The sequence below is a fragment of the Ochotona curzoniae genome, unplaced genomic scaffold (assembly GCF_017591425.1).
Source record: "Ochotona curzoniae isolate NIBS_2020 unplaced genomic scaffold, NIBS_Ocur_1.0 contig_2294, whole genome shotgun sequence".
Lineage (NCBI taxonomy): Eukaryota > Metazoa > Chordata > Mammalia > Lagomorpha > Ochotonidae > Ochotona > Ochotona curzoniae.
In genome coordinates, this window is record NW_024465405.1 from 272,145 (window position 1) to 291,528 (window position 19,384).

Genomic DNA, 19,384 nt, shown 5'->3' on the forward strand with positions numbered 1-19,384 from the left:
AACAATGCCAAGCAGGCGGACAGAATCCAGAGCTCAGGGCAGGGTCCAGCGGTCGGGGGGAGGGGGCGCACAAAGACAAGGCCCAGGAGGGGGCCGGGCAGCAGGTGCGACGGAGTCCCCAAAGTGGGAGAGGGGAGTGAAGAAGTCAGCTTTCACGAACCCTCGGCGTCGTGCGAGGTTGCTCGTGGGGAGGGTGCAGGATGGGATCAAGGCTGCCAGGGTGCTGAGGAGACCACTGGGCAAAGCGGAAGGAACCCAGCTCCTGGCGGGACCCCCGCCGCAGGCGCAGAGGCCGTCCCGCGGGGGCGTGGCGGGCTGGGGGCGGCGCCAGCGAAAGGGGACCGTGCGCGGCCGACGCTGCTGCAGAGCGCGCGCGGCGGGCGCAGGCAGAAGCTGCTGCTGGGCGGACGCGCGGGCCGGGGCCGCCATGGTGAAGATCAGCTTCCAGCCCGCCGTGGCCGGCGCCAAGGCCGACAAGGCTTCGGCCACGGCCTCTGCCGCAGCGCCTGCCCCGGCCGCCGCTGAAATCCTGCTCACGCCGGCCAGGGTGAGAGAGAAGCGGGGTTGGGAGGCTCCGAAGGCGGGTCGAGCTCCCCAAGGCAGAACGGCGCTGCGGGAGTGGGCTGGGGTCCGAGGCGCAGTCCTCGGGTGGTAGCGCTCGGGCTCCTTCCCAGGGTGATGGTAGAGGGAGGAGGTGCACAGAGAGGGACCCCAGTGTTCCCCCAGCCAGTGGAGGGGGTTGGGCGCCCGAGTTCGAGGAAGGGGGTTCATCTGCTTCCAATCAAGGGGAAGGGGCGTGAATCGGGGCCTCAGATTGGAGATTCCAGGAAGATTGGCCACTGTTCCCCCAAAGTGGAGCGGTGGGACTGGATTGGGTGTGTATGCGGGGTGTGGGGGTCAGCCCTGGAATTGACGGATCCGGCATGGTGATGAGGTGAAAACGAATCAGAACCCTCCGCCAGGATGAGGGCTAGGTGGTGAGGGGTGCAAGGCCAGAGGCGCCCCCCTCTCCTCTCGGTTTTCACATCCCGGGTTTCTGAGGTCCTGTGCGGTCTGGCGCACGACCCCACTCTCCAGGTTGTGCTCCAGCTTTGGGGACTTGTGCTTTCAATCGTAGGCCACGGTTTCTACTGGGTGGGCTGTGCAAGGTTGGAGGTGGGAAACCCGGGGGACGGCCCTACTGGCGGGCCAGCTGCTACAGCCTGGCCTTATTTTACTTAGGCAGAAGTGCCCTGAGGTTGGGGATGGCAGGTGCACGAAGCCCCACAGCCGCCTGCATGGAGACCCAACTCAGGGAAGTCTTTGTCGAGTCCACTTCCTTCCCTCTGCAGGCCAAGTTCATGGACTGGCCCTGGAGTGTTAAGGCGCCTGGAGAGAGTGAGCTGGGCCCTGGAAGGAGGAGGCACTAGGGAGAGGCCTCCGAGAAGGACATTAGGCTGGTCAGAGATCCTGTTGAGTGGGAGCTGTCAGCAGCCTGGTGAGGGTGGGGGCCCTTGCCCCTGCGTGGTTACCACAGCAACCAGGCTGGGCAAGTCAGCAGCCACCTGGGCCTCCAAGGGGCTGGAGGGATGTGGTGTCCCCCACCCTCCCAGGAGGGCAGCAGCACCTGGGCCTGAGGTGCCCGTGGAGAGGGCAAAGTGGTGGTCTCTGGTTGGGGGTGATGGGCTGCAGCTTGCCAAGTTTGCAAGGGGGCTCTCCAGCCTTCCTTCCTGTCTTTCCCAGGGCTAAGAGCTCCTTCTTCCTCCTCCTCTTCCTCCTCCTCCTCTTCCTCGCAGTCTCTAGATAGGCAGGGATGTTGGCCTGGAGGCAGCTCTGCTAGCCCCCCCCCCCACCGCTGTCCCCCACATGTCAGGAGCTGAACATCCTGCAGCAACCTGCTGTGCAGGGGGCAGGGTCCCGTGTCAGGATGCGTGAGTTTGTCTTCTCCCTCGGAAGCTTCTGTGATTTTTCGACTGTGAAGGATAAACAGCACAGCAGCCGCGCGTGTTCAGGTGCAGGAGCGTGGGAGACACAGCACACGGGGAAGCCGGCGGGCCAGAGCTCATTACAGGGGCTGGGGAAGGGAAGAGGAGAAAGAATTAAAATTAAAGCTGCTGATGGCGGAGTAACTCCCATGCTTGGAAGCGCACCTCAGTAGTGGTGGTTTGTGGCTGAGCAGGGCACAGCGGGCTGCTCGTCTCTTTTTTCCTGAGCACCTCGAGGAGCCAGTGTTTGCACCCTTCCCACTGACTTCCCTGACAATGGCTTTTCTCTTAGGAGGCTGACCTCTGCCCTCTCCCGGCCTCCTGACATTTCCTTCGGAGGCGTATTGGAGGTGGCCTGTCCACCCTCCCAGCAGCGCCGCCTTCCCAGCTTCAGGCTTTTCATCTTGCCCTTCAGCTGACTGTCTTCCTTCTCCCTGCCCCAGCGTGAAATGGAAACAGCAACATCTTCCCTCGTGCTGCTGGTCCTGGCCTGCACCTGCCTAGTTGTCAGCTCCTGCAGAACTGCCTCACTGGCCAGCGACCCTTGCAGCTCTGCTGGCAGAGGGGAGCTTGGGAGGCAGGGCCTGAGGAGGGGGAATTAAAATCCCAGCCAGAACTGCAAGTGGCAAATTTGCACAACCTGCCAGTTGCTCCGCCCCGACCTCCTTGGCTGCAAAGGAGCCTTGGGATGTCACGTGTGGGCTGTGCCCATTGCTGCCACACCTGGAACCTTGGAAAATGGTTCACGGCCATGAGCTTCCACATGGGTCCCCCCGGCCCATCACCTGGCATGGAGTGCCTTTGCCCAGCGGCACCTCAGGCAGACCTTGGAGCTGGCTTCCTGTACAGGTTCTGTCCCACACCGAGGAGGTGTCATGCAGGGGAGCCTGTTAGTAGGTGTCTTCTGCCTCTTAATGTCTGGGCCTGGACTCCCAGCCAAGATGGAAACATGTGGTCCCTGGAAGGAGCCCTGTGTAGCCTGTGTCAGGATCAGGGTCTGGGTCAGGGCGTCAGGATCAGGGCAGCTGCCACGATGCCCTCTGGGCAGAGGTCCCCTGGCTGCCCAGCAGAAATTGAACCTTATGGAGGATTCTCCATGCAAGGAGGTGCCTCGGTGGGCCGGGAAGGGTGGGGCCAGGTGCCTCCCTGGGCCTCCCAGCCTCCGTGGGCTCCTGGGGTTGTGACTGACTCCTAGGTCCCTGAGTGACAGGGTGATGGGGTGATGGCAGCTTAGGAAGTGGGCTGGACAGGAAGCAGCCTCTCTAGGTCCCCTTTTGGGGACCACGGCCAGCATGGTCTCAGCTCTCTGCCCCCTCCCTCCTTCCCACCTTCATTCTTGTCCTCAGCATCCTGAGGCCATGAGGCAGGGGTACGTGTGTGTGTGTGTGTGTGTGTGTGTGTGTGTGTGTGCAAGCTCACTGGCTGAGACCCTCGGGGAGAGGAACAGGTTAAATACAGGCGTGCTCTCAGCTCTGATTTTTCTCCTTGACGTTTGCCTTTGATTAGTGGCCCGGTGTCGCCCCTCCCCCAGCCCACATACCTGGGGATTGGATTTCACTTTGCTGTGTGTCCTGGCCCTGGGCCCTGAGTCCTAGGGGGAGGGTTAGGGTTCCGGTTCTGAGCTCTCCTGCCCCAGCCCGTGCTGCTGGCTGGAGGTCCTTTCTGTGCAGCATCGAGGACTGGTGCTGTGAGTGCCCATCCCTAGCCTGCCCCAGGGCTGTGGCACTTGGCAAGGCTCTCTCTCATTTTCTGTTCTCCTTTCCACCATCTCCAGGTGCTTGAGGGCTGGCCAGGAGCTGGGCCAGCACAGGTCATCTCCCAGGAGGGAGGGTTGTTTGAAGTTTAGTCACAGTAGTACAACCAGATTCTGCCCTACTCCATCCCTCCAGGTTCTGCCCCAGCAGAGCCCAGCCCTGCCACCCCTGCTGTTCTTTGCAGGGGCAGAAAGGGTGGAGGGCCACTGACAGGAAGTCCTGAACCCTGGCAGTATGCACTGTGTTCCCAGCGACATCTGTGCTGCTGTGTCCACTCCTTCCAGCCCTGCTGGGCTCCTGTCTAGCTTGCTCTGTCTGTCTCTGTCTCTCTCTCTCACACACGCGTGCGCACACACACACACACACACACACACACACACACACACACTCACACGGGTACCCCTGCCTCATGGCCTCAGGATGCTGAGGACAAGAATGAAGGTGGGAAGGAGGGAGGGGGCAGAGAGCTGAGACCATACCCTCCCAGCCACAGCGGGTGCAGCAGCACCCTTTGTGTCTGTGTGGGGGGGTGTTCCTGCTGATTTAGGCAGCCTCCCCCAGCAGCCTGCAATTGTAGCCTAGACTGCGTGCAGTTCACTTGGTGGTAGAAGCTGAAGGAAGAAAGCCCTGGGAATCCGACCCCCAGGGCCATGGAGGCTGCCAACATTGCTCCAGTTGGCTTCTTTTCCGCTGTCCATTTTGCCCCTGGCTTGGCTAAATCATTTCACTGGCACCTTTGCAGGCCCGTGGGCCCAGGCCCCCAGGAGGTCGTCAGATACTTGGCTCACACACCCTGTGCCAAGTGCACAGAGAAGCACTCAGCCCTCGTTGCCTTGGAAACCATGCAGTGTTGTTCTTGTGGAACAGAATCCCCCTACGTCCCCAGATGCCTAGTCATCAGTAACTGTCCCAAATGGAGAACAGTGTTTCTCTGGGTGGGTGACAGATGGAGTCAATGAGGTGTGGGGTCACCCCAGGCTAACCGCTGTCCATCACCCGGGCCCAGGGCTTTGGAATCTGAGCTGGAGTTTTGCCTTGTGTTGGGCCCAGCAGGCAGAGGGGGAGGAAGCAGCATGTTCTCCCTGGATGTGCCTTGGCCTCTGGGCAGGGATGTGTTTTCTGCCTCTCTCCTGGCAGCCTCTGATGCTTGCTGCTTAAGTCTGTGCTTGGGAGGGCTTGCAGGGCTGAGCAGGTGACAGAAGCCCAGGTGTGTACCTGGGGGTGTCCATGGGTGTCCAGATCTGAATGTCAGGGAAGTCTGAACTTTTCCTCTGGAGGTTTGATTGTGTGACCGTGAAATGAACTGACTGTAGGCAGGTGGGCAGGAAGCATAGAGTTTACTACATGGATAGACTGGAGTCAGGTACGAGGTCTTAAAATTTCAAGTTGAAGCTGAAGTAGCATTTCTAGCTACGGGAGGGCTGGAGAATGCGGGATTGGAGGGTCAGCAGGGGTGACCACACAGGGGAGGAGAGGGGCAGGAACTCCCCCTGCAAAGCTCGCTGCGCAGCTCAAGATTCCGGCAGGTGACACTCCTGTGGTGATGTCCAGACTTGGCTGAGCAGAGCTGAGAGAGCAAACCTCTGTCTATCCAGCTGTTTGCTGCTAGAGACAGCTGTCTGTCTCTTCCGGGCAGGGGCCTGGCTGCCTTTGCTAACCTCCTGACTGCTGCACAGGGACCGGAGTCTCAGCAGGTGCCGCTGGCCTGGGCCCTCTCTGGGTCCGTCACCTCGCCTGCTGATCCCTCAGAACCACTGCAGGCAGAGGCCGCCCTTCCCCCTGCTGCCTCCTTTGCAGGAGCCCCTGGTAGCTTGCTGCTTGCAAGGTGCTGGCAGAGCTTGGCTGGTGGCGTCACTCTGTCTGCTGCTACTCTTGGGAATCCACTGGAAAATCGAAGCCATTACAGTCTGCCCCCTCCTCCCCGTACCTCCCTGGGGGGCCCTGCGTCAGTGCCACTTGCCGGTGACCTTGGTTAGTGACCCCCTTGGTGCTGAGCAGATGCCCGCTAAGTGGCTGGGGTCCAGGACTGAAGACTTCTGCTGGCGTGACAGACAGGCAGGTTCAAGGACCGCAGCCTCCACACTCTCATTGTTTCCCCCGGGGTGGGAGGGGGAACAGGGCCAAGCAGGAAAAGCACGGCCCCTCTTGGGAAGGGTTCGGCCCTGCTTTCTGAGCCCCAGCCCCCACCAGACTGGGACCCCTGCTGTGCTGGGAGCTCAGGGCCAGCACAGCACCTGCACCTGACTCACCCAGTCCCAGGACACCTGCCTGGCGATCCTCCTTGCTGCCCCAGGCTTAAGAGGGGGCTAAGCAGGAAGTTGGAGGCAGAGCCTGGACTAGAAGCTCCAGGCTCCTGGGCTGGCGTCCCTGGTGTCCTCCCGGCTTGTCCTAGCTCTCTGAGATGGAGGGGTGTTTGTTTGGACGGTAGCAGTGCCTTGCCAGTGCACCGTGAAGTATGTGAAAGCAGAGGTGTGGTCACGGCCTAGGTGATGGCAGTAAGCCCTGCTAAGTCAAACTGTACCTGCCACAGCCAAGGAGCCCTCTAGGGGGCTGTGAGTGCGCCCTCGGAGCCTCAGCCCCTGGGGACTTCACCCACCCCTGGGGACGCTCACCTAGGGCGGCCTTCCCTACCCTGCCCCTGCCATCCACAGGAGGAGCGGCCCCCTGCCCAGCGCACCCGGAGGAGCTCAGTGGGTGGCGTGTGCTACCTGTCCGTGGGTGTGGTCGTGCTGCTGCTGAGCCTGGCCTTCGCCTCCGTCTACATCTACAGATACTTCTTCCTTGCTCAGGTGAGGGACCTGGGGAGGCAGGCGAACACCCACCCCCGCAGGGCCTCCTACCCCGCCCTGGCTCCTCCTACCCCGCCCTGGCTCTCCCTACCCCACCCTGGCTCCTCCTACCCTGCCCTGGCTCCTCCTACCCTGCCCTGGCTCCTCCTACCCCGCCCTGGCTCCCCCTACCCCGCCCTGGCTCCCCCTACCCCGCCCTGGCTCCCCCTACCCTGCCCTGGCTCCTCCTACCCTGCCCTGGCTCCTCCTACCCCGCCCTGGCTCCCCCTACCCTGCCCTGGCTCCTCCTACCCCGCTCTGGCTCCCCCTACCCTACCCCGCCCTGGCTCCTCCTACCCTGCCCTGGCTCCCCCTATCCTACCCTACCCTGCCTGCTTCCTCCTACCCTGCCCTGGCTCCCCCTACCCCACCCTGGCTCCTCCTACAAGGCCTCCCCATTTCACAGCTACAGAAGGTTCCTTAGGAATCTTTGTATTTTACAGCTGGGGAACTAAGGCCCTGAGAGGCCGTTCACTTCGGCACCAGCAGATAGGCTCATGGGGCCTTGTCCGAGGCTGGGCTCACCGTCCGTACTGGCCCCAGCAGACCCCAGCTTTGACCGAAGGCCTCACATTTCTGAGTTTGTCCCTTTGTGAGACGGGTCTCATGGTGCCACCTGCCCTGCTTCCCCAGGCCAGGATGGGGAGGGAAGTTGTCCACGCCGACTGCACCTGTAACCCATGTGCCTCTTGCCCAGCTGGCCCGGGACAACTTCTTCCACTGTGGCGTGCTGTATGAGGACTCGCTGTCATCCCAGCTGCGCACCCGGCTGGAGCTGGAAGAGGACGTGAAAATCTACCTCGAGGAGAACTATGAACGCATCAACGTTCCTGTGCCCCAGTTTGGCGGCGGTGACCCTGCAGACATCATCCACGACTTCCAGCGGGTGAGGTCAAGCCTGCGGCAGGCCAAGGAGGGGTGCCCCGGGGCCCAGCACACGGACAACACTGCACAGCGGCCATGTTTGCACACTGGCCACAGCCTAGTGTGAGCGGCCTCCCTGGCCACCGGGTAACTGCAGGTGCTGGTGGGCCTGTGAGTCGGGGGTGCCCCATCTCTGCTCCCAAGTTCCCTGGGGGCACAGTGCATCCTCCAAGGTACAAGGGAAGCTCGACAGCTTGAAACCCTCCAGTGTCCTGGCGCTTCCCTGTGCTCCTTCTTTTCTGGCCACCCCTGCCCAAAGTAGCAACTTGTTGGCAGCAAGACAAATGCTCCCAGCCTTCCCTGGCCAGCACCTGCTGCTCAGGGGCTGTGATGGCCAGCCCTCCCCTCCATGTCCCAATTGTGCTCCCAGCAGACACAGGGCACTTGACAACAGGGCACCTCTCCAGGGACACGGGGTAGGTGGGGCACAGGATTGGGGAGCCCAGCCCTACAGACCCCTAAGCAGGTGCAGCCTCTAACACACCAGAGTTTGCACTTGATCCGTGGGCAAATATGGGCTCTGGAGGCACAGTGCAGACCAAGGGCATAGGCCATTGCCTGCCTTCCAGGTTCCTGGACATGGCTCATGGGGTCCTGTCATCTCTGCTGGCCTAAAACTTGGAGGCAGCCTGGCCCCAGCCCCAGCCCTAGCCCAGGCCGGGGCCTGACACAGCCTCTCCTGCCCAGGGTCTCACCGCCTATCACGACATCTCACTGGACAAGTGCTACGTCATCGAACTCAACACTACCATTGTGCTGCCCCCTCGCAACTTTTGGGAGCTCCTCATGAACGTGAAGGCGAGCCCCACCCCCAGGGTGTGGTGGAGGGGAGAGGGTCCTTAGCAGTGGGGGAGGGGAGGCCCAAGGCCAGCACTCCAACCTGCCTCTGCTTGGCGGACCTCCCGTTGGCCATGTCCCCACAGTACCCACCCTCTGCAGTGGGAGTTGCTTGGCATTGGTTCCCACCGCGGAGGCACAGTTGCTACCCTGGGAGTCGTAGGTGGCTGGGTGATAGCCCCAGGGGTGTGTGTGTATGTATTGGGGGGTGAGGGTGATCGGGCATGGGCAGGGGACGGAGCAGCGTGGGTGCTGACCGAGCCCTGGGGCCGCCCCTCGCAGAGAGGGGCCTACCTTCCACAGACCTACATCATCCAGGAGGAGATGGTGGTGAGCGAGCCTGTCAGTGACAAGGAGGCCCTGGGTGCCTTCATCTACCACCTGTGTGACGGGAAGGACACCTACCGGCTGCGGCGCCGGACGGCTCACAGGCGTGAGTGGCCTCTGTCCCCGGGGGAGCCCGACACTGGAATCCCACATGGCTGTCATAGCCAGTGGTCGGGGGAGCACTCCTGGGACCTGGGGTGGCTTTGGACGATGTTCTGCCCATAGGAGGGTGCCTGAGGCACCTGGAGGACCATCAGTCATAGCAAGGCAAGGGGTGTCTGGACAGTCTGATTCATTTATTTGTAATATGAAATTGATCTTCCATCCACTGGTTTTCTCCCTAAATGCCCACCATAGTGAGGGCTGGGCCAAGTCACAGAGCCAGGAGCCAGGAACTGTACATGGCTGTCAGGGACCCAAGCACTTGGGCCATCACCCTCGGCCTCCCCAGGGGTGCTAGGAGGAAGCTGGATCAGGGGACTTCATCTGGCACTGGTGCAGGAGTCTCAAGCCATGGCCCGGCCCCCTGTGCCACAAATGCCCACTCCTCCCTTGCTGGAGCTGTGACTGACAGTCACTCCAGGGCCGCCTCCTGCACCAGGGTCCCGGGGCTCCCAGACTGGCGGGCTCAGTGGTCTGGCTAGTTTCCACGCAGGTCCAGGCTTCACTGGGTTTTCCCTGTCCTCCCAGGCATCAACAAGCGAGGGGCCGAGAACTGCAACGCCATCCGCCACTTTGAGAACACCTTCGTAGTGGAGACAGTCATCTGCAGGGCCGCGTGAGGCCGGCCCCCCTCCGGGCCCTGCCCCTGCCCTCCTCCTCCACCACCTGCTCCTCCTCCTCTCGGGCTGCCCAGGCCCTGCCCCTACCCACCTCCTCCTCTGGGCCACCCGGGCCCTGGACCCTGCCCTCCTCTTCCTCCACGTTCTCCACCTCCTCCTCCTCTGGGCCGCCCAGACCCTGGACCCTGCCCTCGCTTTGCTTGTACTTTGGATGCCTTTGTTTTCCCTAAATGTGATCTGTCCCCATCCCTGTCTGGCCCTCCCCAACTCCGTACCAGAGCTCCTGAGGCCCCGCCCTGCTGACCCTGGATTGGGGGAGGGGCACCATCACATCGCTGTAGCCACCTTCATGTCAGGCCTTACCAAGGGCAGTGCCACGAGGCAGGAACCCACAGGTGAGGGTGGCGGTTTGGGAGGACAGAGATGGGGTCGGGCCCCTTGGTATGGCTTCTCCCTTGCACAGTGCCGCTCCCCGGCCAGGCTGAGGCTGGAGGGAGACTCCCCCAGAGCACAAGAGAAGGTGGTTGTCCTAGGGTCTCCCCCGGACTCCTGTGAGTGCCTTGAGCCCACCAGCAGGACCCTGGCATTGGGGGGCGGGGCGGGGGGAATGTTTGTCAAGCACAATTGTTTTCGGAGTGGAACCAAAGAAGCCAGAAGCCAGCGCCCCCTGCTGGGCACCAGCAGTGCAGGCGGGATTCCTGCAAGAAAGCTTGGGGGAGTGGGGAGGCTGTGTTGTGGGACTGTGTGGTGGCTGGGGACAAGCTGCTGGTTCCAAGCCCTGGCCATTGCCTCCGGCAGGCAGAACCAAGGATGGGGGTGGGGGCCACCTGGTACTTGTCTGTCCTGCTCCTCTGTTCCAGCTCCCACCCCCTGCCCTAGAGGGGGTGCAGTGCCCTCCCAGGCCCCTCACCCACCTCTGCATGATTTTTCTGGGATTCGCTCGCCGCTGTCAGCCCAGGAGAGGAGAGCCCTTGGCTGCGCCCTGCCAGCCGGGGGTGGGCGTTTTCTGCAGATGAGGCTCTTACAGGCTTTGTATATTTTCTGTTCAATCTCTTTTCAGAAGTGTCTATGGAACAATAAAGTCTTTTACTTCTGACTTCAGCTTGGGTTGGCAAGATGGGGGCCCCATGGGGGCTAAGAGGTGCTAGGGGGCCCCTGGCAGGGATATAAGCCAGCAGATCCTGACCCCTCTGTGATGACTGCTTCCTGGTTGGGCCAGAGCGGGTAGGCTGTTCCCTTTTATCATCTCCCCCATTCCCCTGACCACTTGTGAGGACGGGCGAGGTCACGTGTTACAGGTGAGGGGGAGGGTGAAAGCACGGGCTTGCAGAACCCATCCAAGGCCAAGTGCCTGTAGACTGTCCTGTTCTCCAGGATTGAAAACTAACTTCTGTCTTTGTGTTGTTGGTGGAAAGTCAGATATACAGAGAATAGAGACAGGAAGACCTTCCATCCCCTGGTTCACTCCCACGTGACCACAGTGGCCAGAGCTGAGCCAATCTGAAGCCAGGAGCTTCTTCCGGGTCTCCCGCACGGGTGCAGGGTCCCAAGGCTTTGGGCCATCCTCGACTGCTTTCCCAGGCCACAAGCAGGGAGCTGGATGGGAAGCGGGGCTGCCAGGGCCATGAACCAGCACCCATATGGGATGTGAGTGCGTGCAAGGCGAGGACTTCAGCCACTAGGGTACCACGTGAGGCAGGGTGACACTTTCATGTCAGTGGGGGCACATGGACTGCTGCCCATTGGGGCAGGAGGATGCTGGACCCTGCTTCCACAGGCAGTTCCAAAGGAGTCAAGTTGAAGTACAAAGGTGACCTGGCCTTGAGGGAGGAAGGGGCCTTGTGCACATTATATTCAGCAAGAGGAAGCTGCGCTCTGCGAGGGGGAGACTTCCTGACACATGGGCCTAGGGGAAAGGGCTGTTTTCCCCAATCTGTGAAGTTCTGCTGTGGACAGCCCTGCTCACGGTGGGGGACGTGTGAGTGAATCACGCCCCTCCAAGGGCGCATTTGATCATAGCCATGGAGGAACTGCAGGCCAAGCAAGGATGCGGTCGGCATATCTGGTTAGGTGGGGGAAGTTTTTGTTTTTTGCATGTTTTATATTGTGAAGCACTAATCACATTGCAAGGCAAAGCATGGACTACACGTGTCTGAAGACTCACTAGGTTCACTTAGAGAACAAGCCTGCTGGGTCTGGCGCAGTAGCCTAGTCCTCACCTTGCATGCTCTGGAATCCCACGTGGGCATCAGTTCTAATCCTGGTGACCCTGATTCCCATCCAGCTCCCTGCTTGTAGCCTGGGAAAGGTGTTGAGTCTGGCCCAAAGCCTTGGGACCCTGCACCTGTGTGGGAGACCCAGAAAAACCTCCTAGCTTCAGATTGGCTCAGCTCTGGCCATTGTTGCCACTTGGGGAGTAAACCAGGGGATGCAAGATCTTCCTCCTTTGTCTCTCCTCTTCTCTATATATCTGACTTTCAAAAAAAAACAAGTCTGCTGACACCCAGAAAATTCTATGCTTCCCCCAGCCCCGGCCCACACTCCATTACTGTGCGGCCCCCTGTTGGGAGTTGCTCAGCTCAGCAGCCAGCTTGCAGCCCTGCTTTGTTTGTGGGAGCATGGCTGAGACGGCCATGGTCCTGCCGGGCAGCCTCACCGCTGGCAGAGGGCCTCGGGGAGCACGTTGGCGCCCACGTGCCGGAATGTGGCCTCATAGCTCCCCGTTGATCAGTCCATTCGGTGTGGGGAGGAGGCGAGGTTGCAGCGTGGAGAGGAGCTTCCTCATGTCCAGCCCTTGACCTCCATCCGCCCCCACCAGCCCTGCTCTGCTTCAGTTTCCTGTGAGCTGTGGCAAGGACCGGAGCTGGTGCAGACACACGGCTATTCTTAGCTCGCAGGCAGCTGGAGCTCTGCCCGTCTCCCATAGGTCAGCCCATTTGAGTCTAACGAGCCAACTGGGTGACTCTGCTTTCTGCTTGCCCTAAATCTAAGAACCTTAATGCGGATTTTGCTTGGATTTGAGCTTTGAAAAAGTGGCGACAACATACACGTCTTGTTCCCCCCACTTGCCTTTTCCCTTCCGTCTTGTCTTCCTAGGGTTTGTCTGCGTCGGTGCCTCTAGTACGGTTGCTTCGCCTCCTCAGGCCATTCCAGGAGCACACACCCTTCAGAGCCCGCTGATAGTGGCTGGTGGGGCTCTGTGGGTTGTAGTTCCAATACTTGCGCAAGCGTTCTTTAAGATTTATTTATTTTTATTGGAGAGTCAGATATACATTGAGGAGGAGTGACAGAGGAAGATCTTCCATCCACTGGTTCACTCCCCAAGTGGCCAACCACAATGACTGGAACTGAGCTGATCCGAAGCCAGGAGCCAGGAGCTTCTTCCAGGCCTCCCACACGGGTGCAAAGATTTGGGCCATCCTCAACTGCTTTCCCAGGCCACAAGCAGGGAGCTGGATGGGAATTGGAGCAGCTGGGATACAAACCGGCACCGATACGGGATTCTGGCAATATGGGTACAAGGCGAGGACTTTAGCTGCTAGGCTACCGTGCCGGGTCCATGAACATTCCATATGAGGCCACTGCTACCCTGAGTAAGGTTATCTCTATACGTATATAAATATCTGTGTATGCATGTGTCTCAGGGTGGCAGTCTCCAGCCCCGGGGAAGGATGTGGAAGACGCACACTCTCACTCTTGTATCCGAAGTGGCTCCTGCAGATGCCTGCTTTTACTCCCTGTGTCAGAAGTGTATACACACACGCATAGAATGTCTGTGTGTACCCAGAGTGTGAGCGTGGAGAACCGTACAAGTCAGAGTGTAAGGACGTGCAGAACCGTACAAGGCTGTTTTTGGTAAGAACCAGCTGCCAGGCCGGCCAGCCCTGCCAGGCTGCCACCTCATTCCACGCTCTTGCCAGCTAGCTACTCAGGGTTCCATGCTGACAGGTGAGGTGCAAAGTGGCATTTTGGGGCAGGCATTTGGTACAGCTGTGCCATCATTGCCTGTGACACCTACATCCCACAGGGCACCTGGTTCAAGGCCCAGCTCCTCTGCTTCCAATTTTCTGCCAGCGCACTCTGGGTGGTGGCTCAAGTCTTGGGTCTCTACCACCTGCAGAGATCTGAATGGAGGGATTCTTGCTGGTCCTGGCACTTGGGGTGTGAACCCGTTGGTAAGCAGCCTCTCTTTTTCTCTCTCTTTCAAATGAGTTTTGTAAATGGCATGTCATTATGCTTTTAATTTCATCTCTGTGATGGCTAAGAAACTAGGATAAGTTTCCTAGGCTTACTGGATCCTCAAATTTTCTTTTTTTTTTTTTGTTCCAATAATTAATTAAAACTTTTCTTTTTCTTGCTTGTCCTGCCTCGTGAGCTAAGTACTGTAGCTCACCAGAGTGACACTTGCAGATCTTTTTCTGTTCCTGATTTCATGAAGAATTCCCCTTGTCTATAATTTAGCAATAGAGTACTCCTTTGGGAATTATAGAGGCTTTCCTCTACTCTTAGTTTTTCAGTGTTTTTAACCAGAGATGGATGCTAAATCATTTCATCCATTTTTTTCTGCTTCTATCCATATTCAAAAGTTTGTAGGAAATGAAAATAAAAGATAAATTTATTTCTGTGGCAAAAATCAAAATACTTGAATTTTTTTTCAAATGTACACTTTGCCGTGAGCTTTCTGTACAATCATATCCATTTGTTTGATCCATCAATACAGTGAATAACTGCCATCAGCTGATTGGCCCAAGATATGTTTTCCTGTTTCTATACTGGTGGATATCATGTGCTAATGCTTTATTTAGGAACTGTAGAGATTATTATTTATTATTGGAAAGGCAGATTTACAGAGAGAAAGATCTTCGTCCTCTGGTTCACTCCCCAAGTGCTTGCAATGGCTGGAGCCAAGATAATCCAAAGCCAGGAGCCAGGAGCATCTTCCGTATCTCCCGTGTGCCATATGGAATTGCAGCATGTTCAAAGCAAGGATTTATTTACTGAGCAATCATGCTGGGCAACCCAGGCATTATTTGTTTATTGATTGATTGATTTTTATTGGAAAGGCAGATATACAGGGAGAAGGAGATACAGAGAGAAAGATCTGTCCCCTGGTTCACTCCCCAAGTGGCCACACTGGCCAGAGCTGAGCTGGTCTGAAGCCAGGGTCTGTTCGGGTCTCTTACAAGGGGGCAGGCATTCCATTCCAGGCCACAAGCAGGGAGCCGGATAGAAGTGGAGCAGCCATATGGGATTCTGGCCCTTGCGAGGAGAGGATTAGCCAAGTGAGCCATCAAGCCAGACCATTATTTAAGAGTTTTACATGATTGTTAGTAACACCAGCCCGAGGTCTTCTGCCTCCTACCACTCATGTCTGGTCTTTGTGCTCAAGTTTTGCTAGACTTATAGGACGAACCCGGGAGATTAGTTCTAGACATTTTTGCTTTCTAAAAAATTTTTATTTATTTTTATTGGAAAGTCAGATACGCAGAGGAGGAGAGACAAAGAAGAAGATCTTCTGTCCCCTGGTTTACTCCCCAAGTGGTCACAACAGCTGGAGCTGAGCTGATCTGAAGCCAGGAGCCTGGGCTTCTGGGTCTCCCACATGAGTGCAGGGTCCCAAGGCTTTGGGCCGTCCTCAACTGTTTTCCCAGGCCACAAGCAGGGAGCTGGATGGGGAGCAGGGATGCTGGGATTAGAACTGGTGCCCATACGAGATCCTGGTGCATGCAAGGTGAGGACTCTAGCTGCTAGGCTACAGCACTGGGCCCAGACTTTTGTCTTTAAGAAAAAAAAATAGGGTGTTTTTACTTTTCCTCCTGCCACTATGGCAGGGGTAAGGGTCCTTTCCATCTCAGAGCCCCCTCCTGTCATCCCACTCCCATCCTTTCTCAACTTTTCTAATAAATCTTGCTTTAAAAAAAATTCCCAGTTTTCTCCAGAGTGCAAAACCCTCTTGTACTAGTCATGAGAGTAAGTTGGTTTGACAACACCAACTTTCAAATGCAATATCCTTTTAAAGTAAAGTTTCTATTTGTTTTATTTGAAAAGGCAGATTTATAGAAGAGAGAGAGATCTTAAATCTGTGGTTCACTCCTCAAGTGGCCACAATGACTGGAGCTGAGTCAGTCTGAATCTAGGAGCCAAAAGCTTCACCTGGGTCTCCCATGTGGGTGCAGGGAGCCAAGGACCTGGAGCATCCTCCACTACTTTCCCAGGAACATTAGTAGGAAGCTGGATGGGAATTGGAGCAGCCAGGACCTGAACTGACACCTGTATGGGATTCTGGCACTGCAGGCTGAGACTTAACCTGATACACCAGTTCCAGAAATTTCACTGCTAGGAATTTATCTTCTGGATGTATGCAAATGAGTATACCAAAACCAAAAATACATAATGAGGGTTAATCATTGCAAGCGCAAGAAACCAAACGTCCCTTAAAGGAGAGATTTGGTTCACAAAGATGAGCTGATCTGTTTGTGCTCAAGTGCAAGAGTTCTTCCAGAATCTCTAATTGTGGAAAAGCAGGGGCACAGCCAGGCTGTCTACACACAAATGCGTATTTATAGCTCTCCTCACTTGGGACTTGTTTAAAAGGCAGCTACGTGGTTGTGCACCTGCTGTTTCCGGCAGATTGCTCAGTGCCTTCTAAGGACTGGTTACTTCGGCAGAGCAGGGATTCAAGGAACTGCAGGTGCTGTGACTTCTCTTGCTGTCTGATGACTCGTGTGCATGTGTCTTGGTTCAAATGCCCACACCTGCCAGCTGAGATGACCTCCCAGCTACCTGCACAGTCTCACCCACTTCTCCTCTGGCCTTTGAGCGAAGCCTGTATCAGATTCAGGAAGACTGGAGTAGTTGGAAATGCTAAGCTGACATAAATAGGAAGCTCTGTAACCCTCCTGCAAGTGTTGCCTTGGAAACCAGATCCTGGGCGGACTCCATGGAAACCGTCCTCAGCCTTCTGCCTGAAAGAGACATCGCCCACTGGTGCTGAAGTCCCACTCGTTGGGGACCTTAGGGCTCCGATGGGCACGCCTGGTGTGATGACGGCTAGCACTGCCCAGCCTGGCCTTGCTGGGGGTAGTACAGCAGGCCCCAAAGGCTGTCCAGGCAGGGGATGAGGGAAACCCATGTCCTGGGACTCAGCAAGACCTTGGCTCAGTGTGATAACTGAGGTAGCCCAGCATCCCCTTCTGGAAAAGGCGAAGTGGGACTCTGGCACCTAGGGTCCTGCCTAAATGGGGCTCAGGGGTGACAAAGGACAGCCTGTGGCCAGCAAAGGCTTCCTGGGACTCTCCTGAGTGTCAAAGGTGGGGAGGAGGAGTGGCAGGCAGTGCGGGAGGGGCCTCAGGCCCAAGGAAATGAGTACAGTCAGTCAGAGCCTGGGACCTGCTGGGGCTGAGTGCCCTGACAGTGGGGACAGGGAGAGGGGGCAGCAGGAAGGGGTGATGCCAGCCCAAGTGGTCAGTCCTGGCATTACTGCACCCGCCCCAGCTGCTGGAGGGCAAAGAGGAGAGTAGATGAGGTCGTGCAAGCTGTGAGTCACCGCCAGCGCTGCAGGTCCCAGGGGAGTGAGAGCCAGCCCTAACAGAACTGACGGGGAAGGAGGGCAGTGCTGTGATTCTGGGGAGGACAAGGGAGGTGTTGCCTGCTGCCACACCCTGATCCAGCAGTTAGGGACCCAGGGCTCAGCGGACTGAAGCCTCACCTGCTACTCTCATTGATTTCCTTCGCTCCCTGCTGGCATCGTCAGGGCAGTGATGGAAGCTCATAGCCGCAAGCCCGGGTGCGCCTTAGTTCTCGACAATAGTTGAATTTGCACACCTTGGTTTTTAAATTCTCACTTAGTCTGGTGGTGGAAAGCATGACTTGCCGACTTTTGTTGTTGTTAGATTTATATATTTATTATTTGAAAGGCAGATTAACTGTGAGAGGGAGAGACACGGAGAGAAAGAGAGAGCTTCCACCCACCGTTTTGTTCCCCAAATGGCCTCAATGAATGAATGGAACTGGGCCGGTCTGAAGCCAGGAGCCAGGAGCTTCATTTGGGTCTTCCACATGGCTGCAGTTGCCCAAGGACTCAGTCTGTCCTCCACTGGTTTCCCAGGCACATTAGCAGGGAGCTGGAGCAAAAGCGGAGCAGCTGGGACCCAAGCCAGAGCCCATATGGGATGCCAATACTGCAAGTGGAGGCTTAGCTTGCTACACCATGGCACAGACCACACTCACTTTATTCTTTGATTGTAATTATTTTTAATTTTAGATGATGTTAAAATAATTTATTACAGCGGGATGAATCAAGGATTAGGGAAACCCACTCACTTTATTTTAAAGCTGTTTGGTGAGATTGTCTTCCCCTTGACTTGGGTAAAAATCAAGAGTTTTTCTGTTTTTTCTTTCTGGTCCAGCTGAGAAAATTCAAATTCCTTGAATCATTTTCAGCAGCCACAAAAGTCCAACCTGAGGGATGTCAACCTTTAGTTACGCCAACTGGTGAGACTACAGCTGTCAAGTTCGAGCGGCTCCCCTGCCGGGGTGCAGCCTGCTTGGGGCACAGAGGAGTCTGCCCAGCTGCTTCTCAAGGCCCCTGCTCCTGTGCCCCCGGATCCCGGACTGCTGCACATTGGGCATGACAGCTGAAGGGTTGGTGCAGAATGGGGAGGAAGGCAGGGACCGGCAGGTCAGTGGCTACACCTGGCACCAGCGCCCTTCCCTGGAGAGACGTTCAGTGGGGGTCTCTGACCCTCCATCCCCACCTCCAGTGAGCGTGCCCCCAGCTTAGTCCGGGTACTGAGCTTAGCCGCTGAGCCCACACCCTCAGTGGGGCAGCCTGGCCTGTGTGCACGCAGTGCCCGTCCTGTGCTGTAGCCGGAAGCCCTCTGTCACCACCTTCACCTCACTGCCATACAGAGCATCCCCAGGAGCTTGGCACAGTCACACCCACGTGTCCCCTTGTCTACAGCATGTGTGCGTGGTGAGGTTCCTTTGAAGCTGCTGTGGCTGGGCTCAAGGCTGAAGGATGGGACCTGGATCCTGTTCTCCACACGCAGCCTCTGTGAGATCCCAGAGGCGGGGCTTGGAGAGAGCTGCAGAATGGGCTGGGGTCATAGCATTTTACAAGGTGTGACCCAGTGGGTACAGTCCACTGAGGGCATGCAAGCATAACTGACTTCCCAGGCAGCTTATCCAGAGCATTCATTCTTCGGTCCCTGTTGCCTGGGAGCCCGGGCCTGGCAGGCTGAGCAGAGACCAAAATGGTTTCCAGTCAGATCATCTCCCACCTGCTCTTTTCATTGCTCATAAGGAGACTCAGAGCAGGCACAGGGCAGGGAGAGCAACGGCAACCAGGATATGCGGCATGTCCTGGGGCTTTGCTGGTACCACCAGGCAGGCTGGGCCCCTGGGGTGGGGGCTTAGGTGGTGTCACACCTTGAGTCTGGAGAGCTGTGCTCAGTTTTACCTGGTGACCACATCCGTGCTTGGGGAACCAGGAATCCAGCAGGTGACAACAGCCTGCCCCACCCCCACCTCTGCACAGGCAGGGTTCCTAAGCTAAATTCTTCTGCAGCATCACACAGCTTATCTGGGTTGCTAACTGCCCCAGAAGATGTGCCATAGTCACTCATTCAGTGCATTTGGGAGCCCTCATAGGGTCTGGGTCTGGGCCTGGACAGAGACTGGGGGACTGGGGACAGTCTGCCAGCCCTACCTTCTGGGGGCTTCCACTCCTGCTGTCCCCACACACCTGGACTCTCCATCTGGCCTCCCAGCCTGAGTGCACTTGACTTCTGGCCTGGAGTGTCAAACCCAAGCACGGGTAACACAGGACCCCACAGCATGGCAGGCCCAGGGTGGTAGGGGCAGTGGTCAGCCCGTGTAGGGGAGGGAGGCCAGGACCCATTTGGCAATGCAGGGGCCCTTGGGTCTGGTTCACATGGGATGCCATTCTGAACTTTTGCACAGCTTGG

General features: G+C 57.4%; 1 protein-coding gene across 3 annotated transcripts; it reads left to right on the plus strand.

Annotated features, from left to right (window-relative positions):
* The first annotated feature begins 386 nt into the window (after window positions 1-386).
* ITM2C (integral membrane protein 2C) lies at window positions 387-9,428 on the plus strand. Of its 3 annotated transcripts, XM_040972449.1 has the most exons (6): window positions 390-547; window positions 6,370-6,507; window positions 7,244-7,432; window positions 8,158-8,268; window positions 8,590-8,740; window positions 9,325-9,428. In XM_040972449.1, exons 1-6 carry the CDS (start codon window positions 428-430, stop codon window positions 9,414-9,416), a joined length of 801 nt encoding a protein of 266 aa, XP_040828383.1. In that variant the 5' UTR covers window positions 390-427; the 3' UTR covers window positions 9,417-9,428. The 3 variants fall into 3 exon arrangements, with proteins under 3 accessions (XP_040828384.1, XP_040828385.1, XP_040828383.1); XM_040972450.1 differs by lacking the exon at window positions 8,158-8,268 and having other exon boundaries at window positions 387-547; window positions 9,325-9,420; XM_040972451.1 differs by lacking the exon at window positions 6,370-6,507 and having other exon boundaries at window positions 387-547; window positions 9,325-9,420.
* The last annotated feature ends 9,956 nt before the right edge of the window (window positions 9,429-19,384 follow it).

Bases quoted from the DNA above. Each gene is read 5' to 3' on its own strand.
- ITM2C (XM_040972449.1), top strand. From the start codon at position 428: ATGGTGAAGATCAGCTTCCAGCCCGCCGTGGCCGGCGCCAAGGCCGAC. The intron at 6,508-7,243 runs GTGAGGGACCTG...CCTCTTGCCCAG, and splicing joins GATACTTCTTCCTTGCTCAG to CTGGCCCGGGACAACTTCTT. The intron at 7,433-8,157 runs GTGAGGTCAAGC...TCTCCTGCCCAG, and splicing joins TCATCCACGACTTCCAGCGG to GGTCTCACCGCCTATCACGA.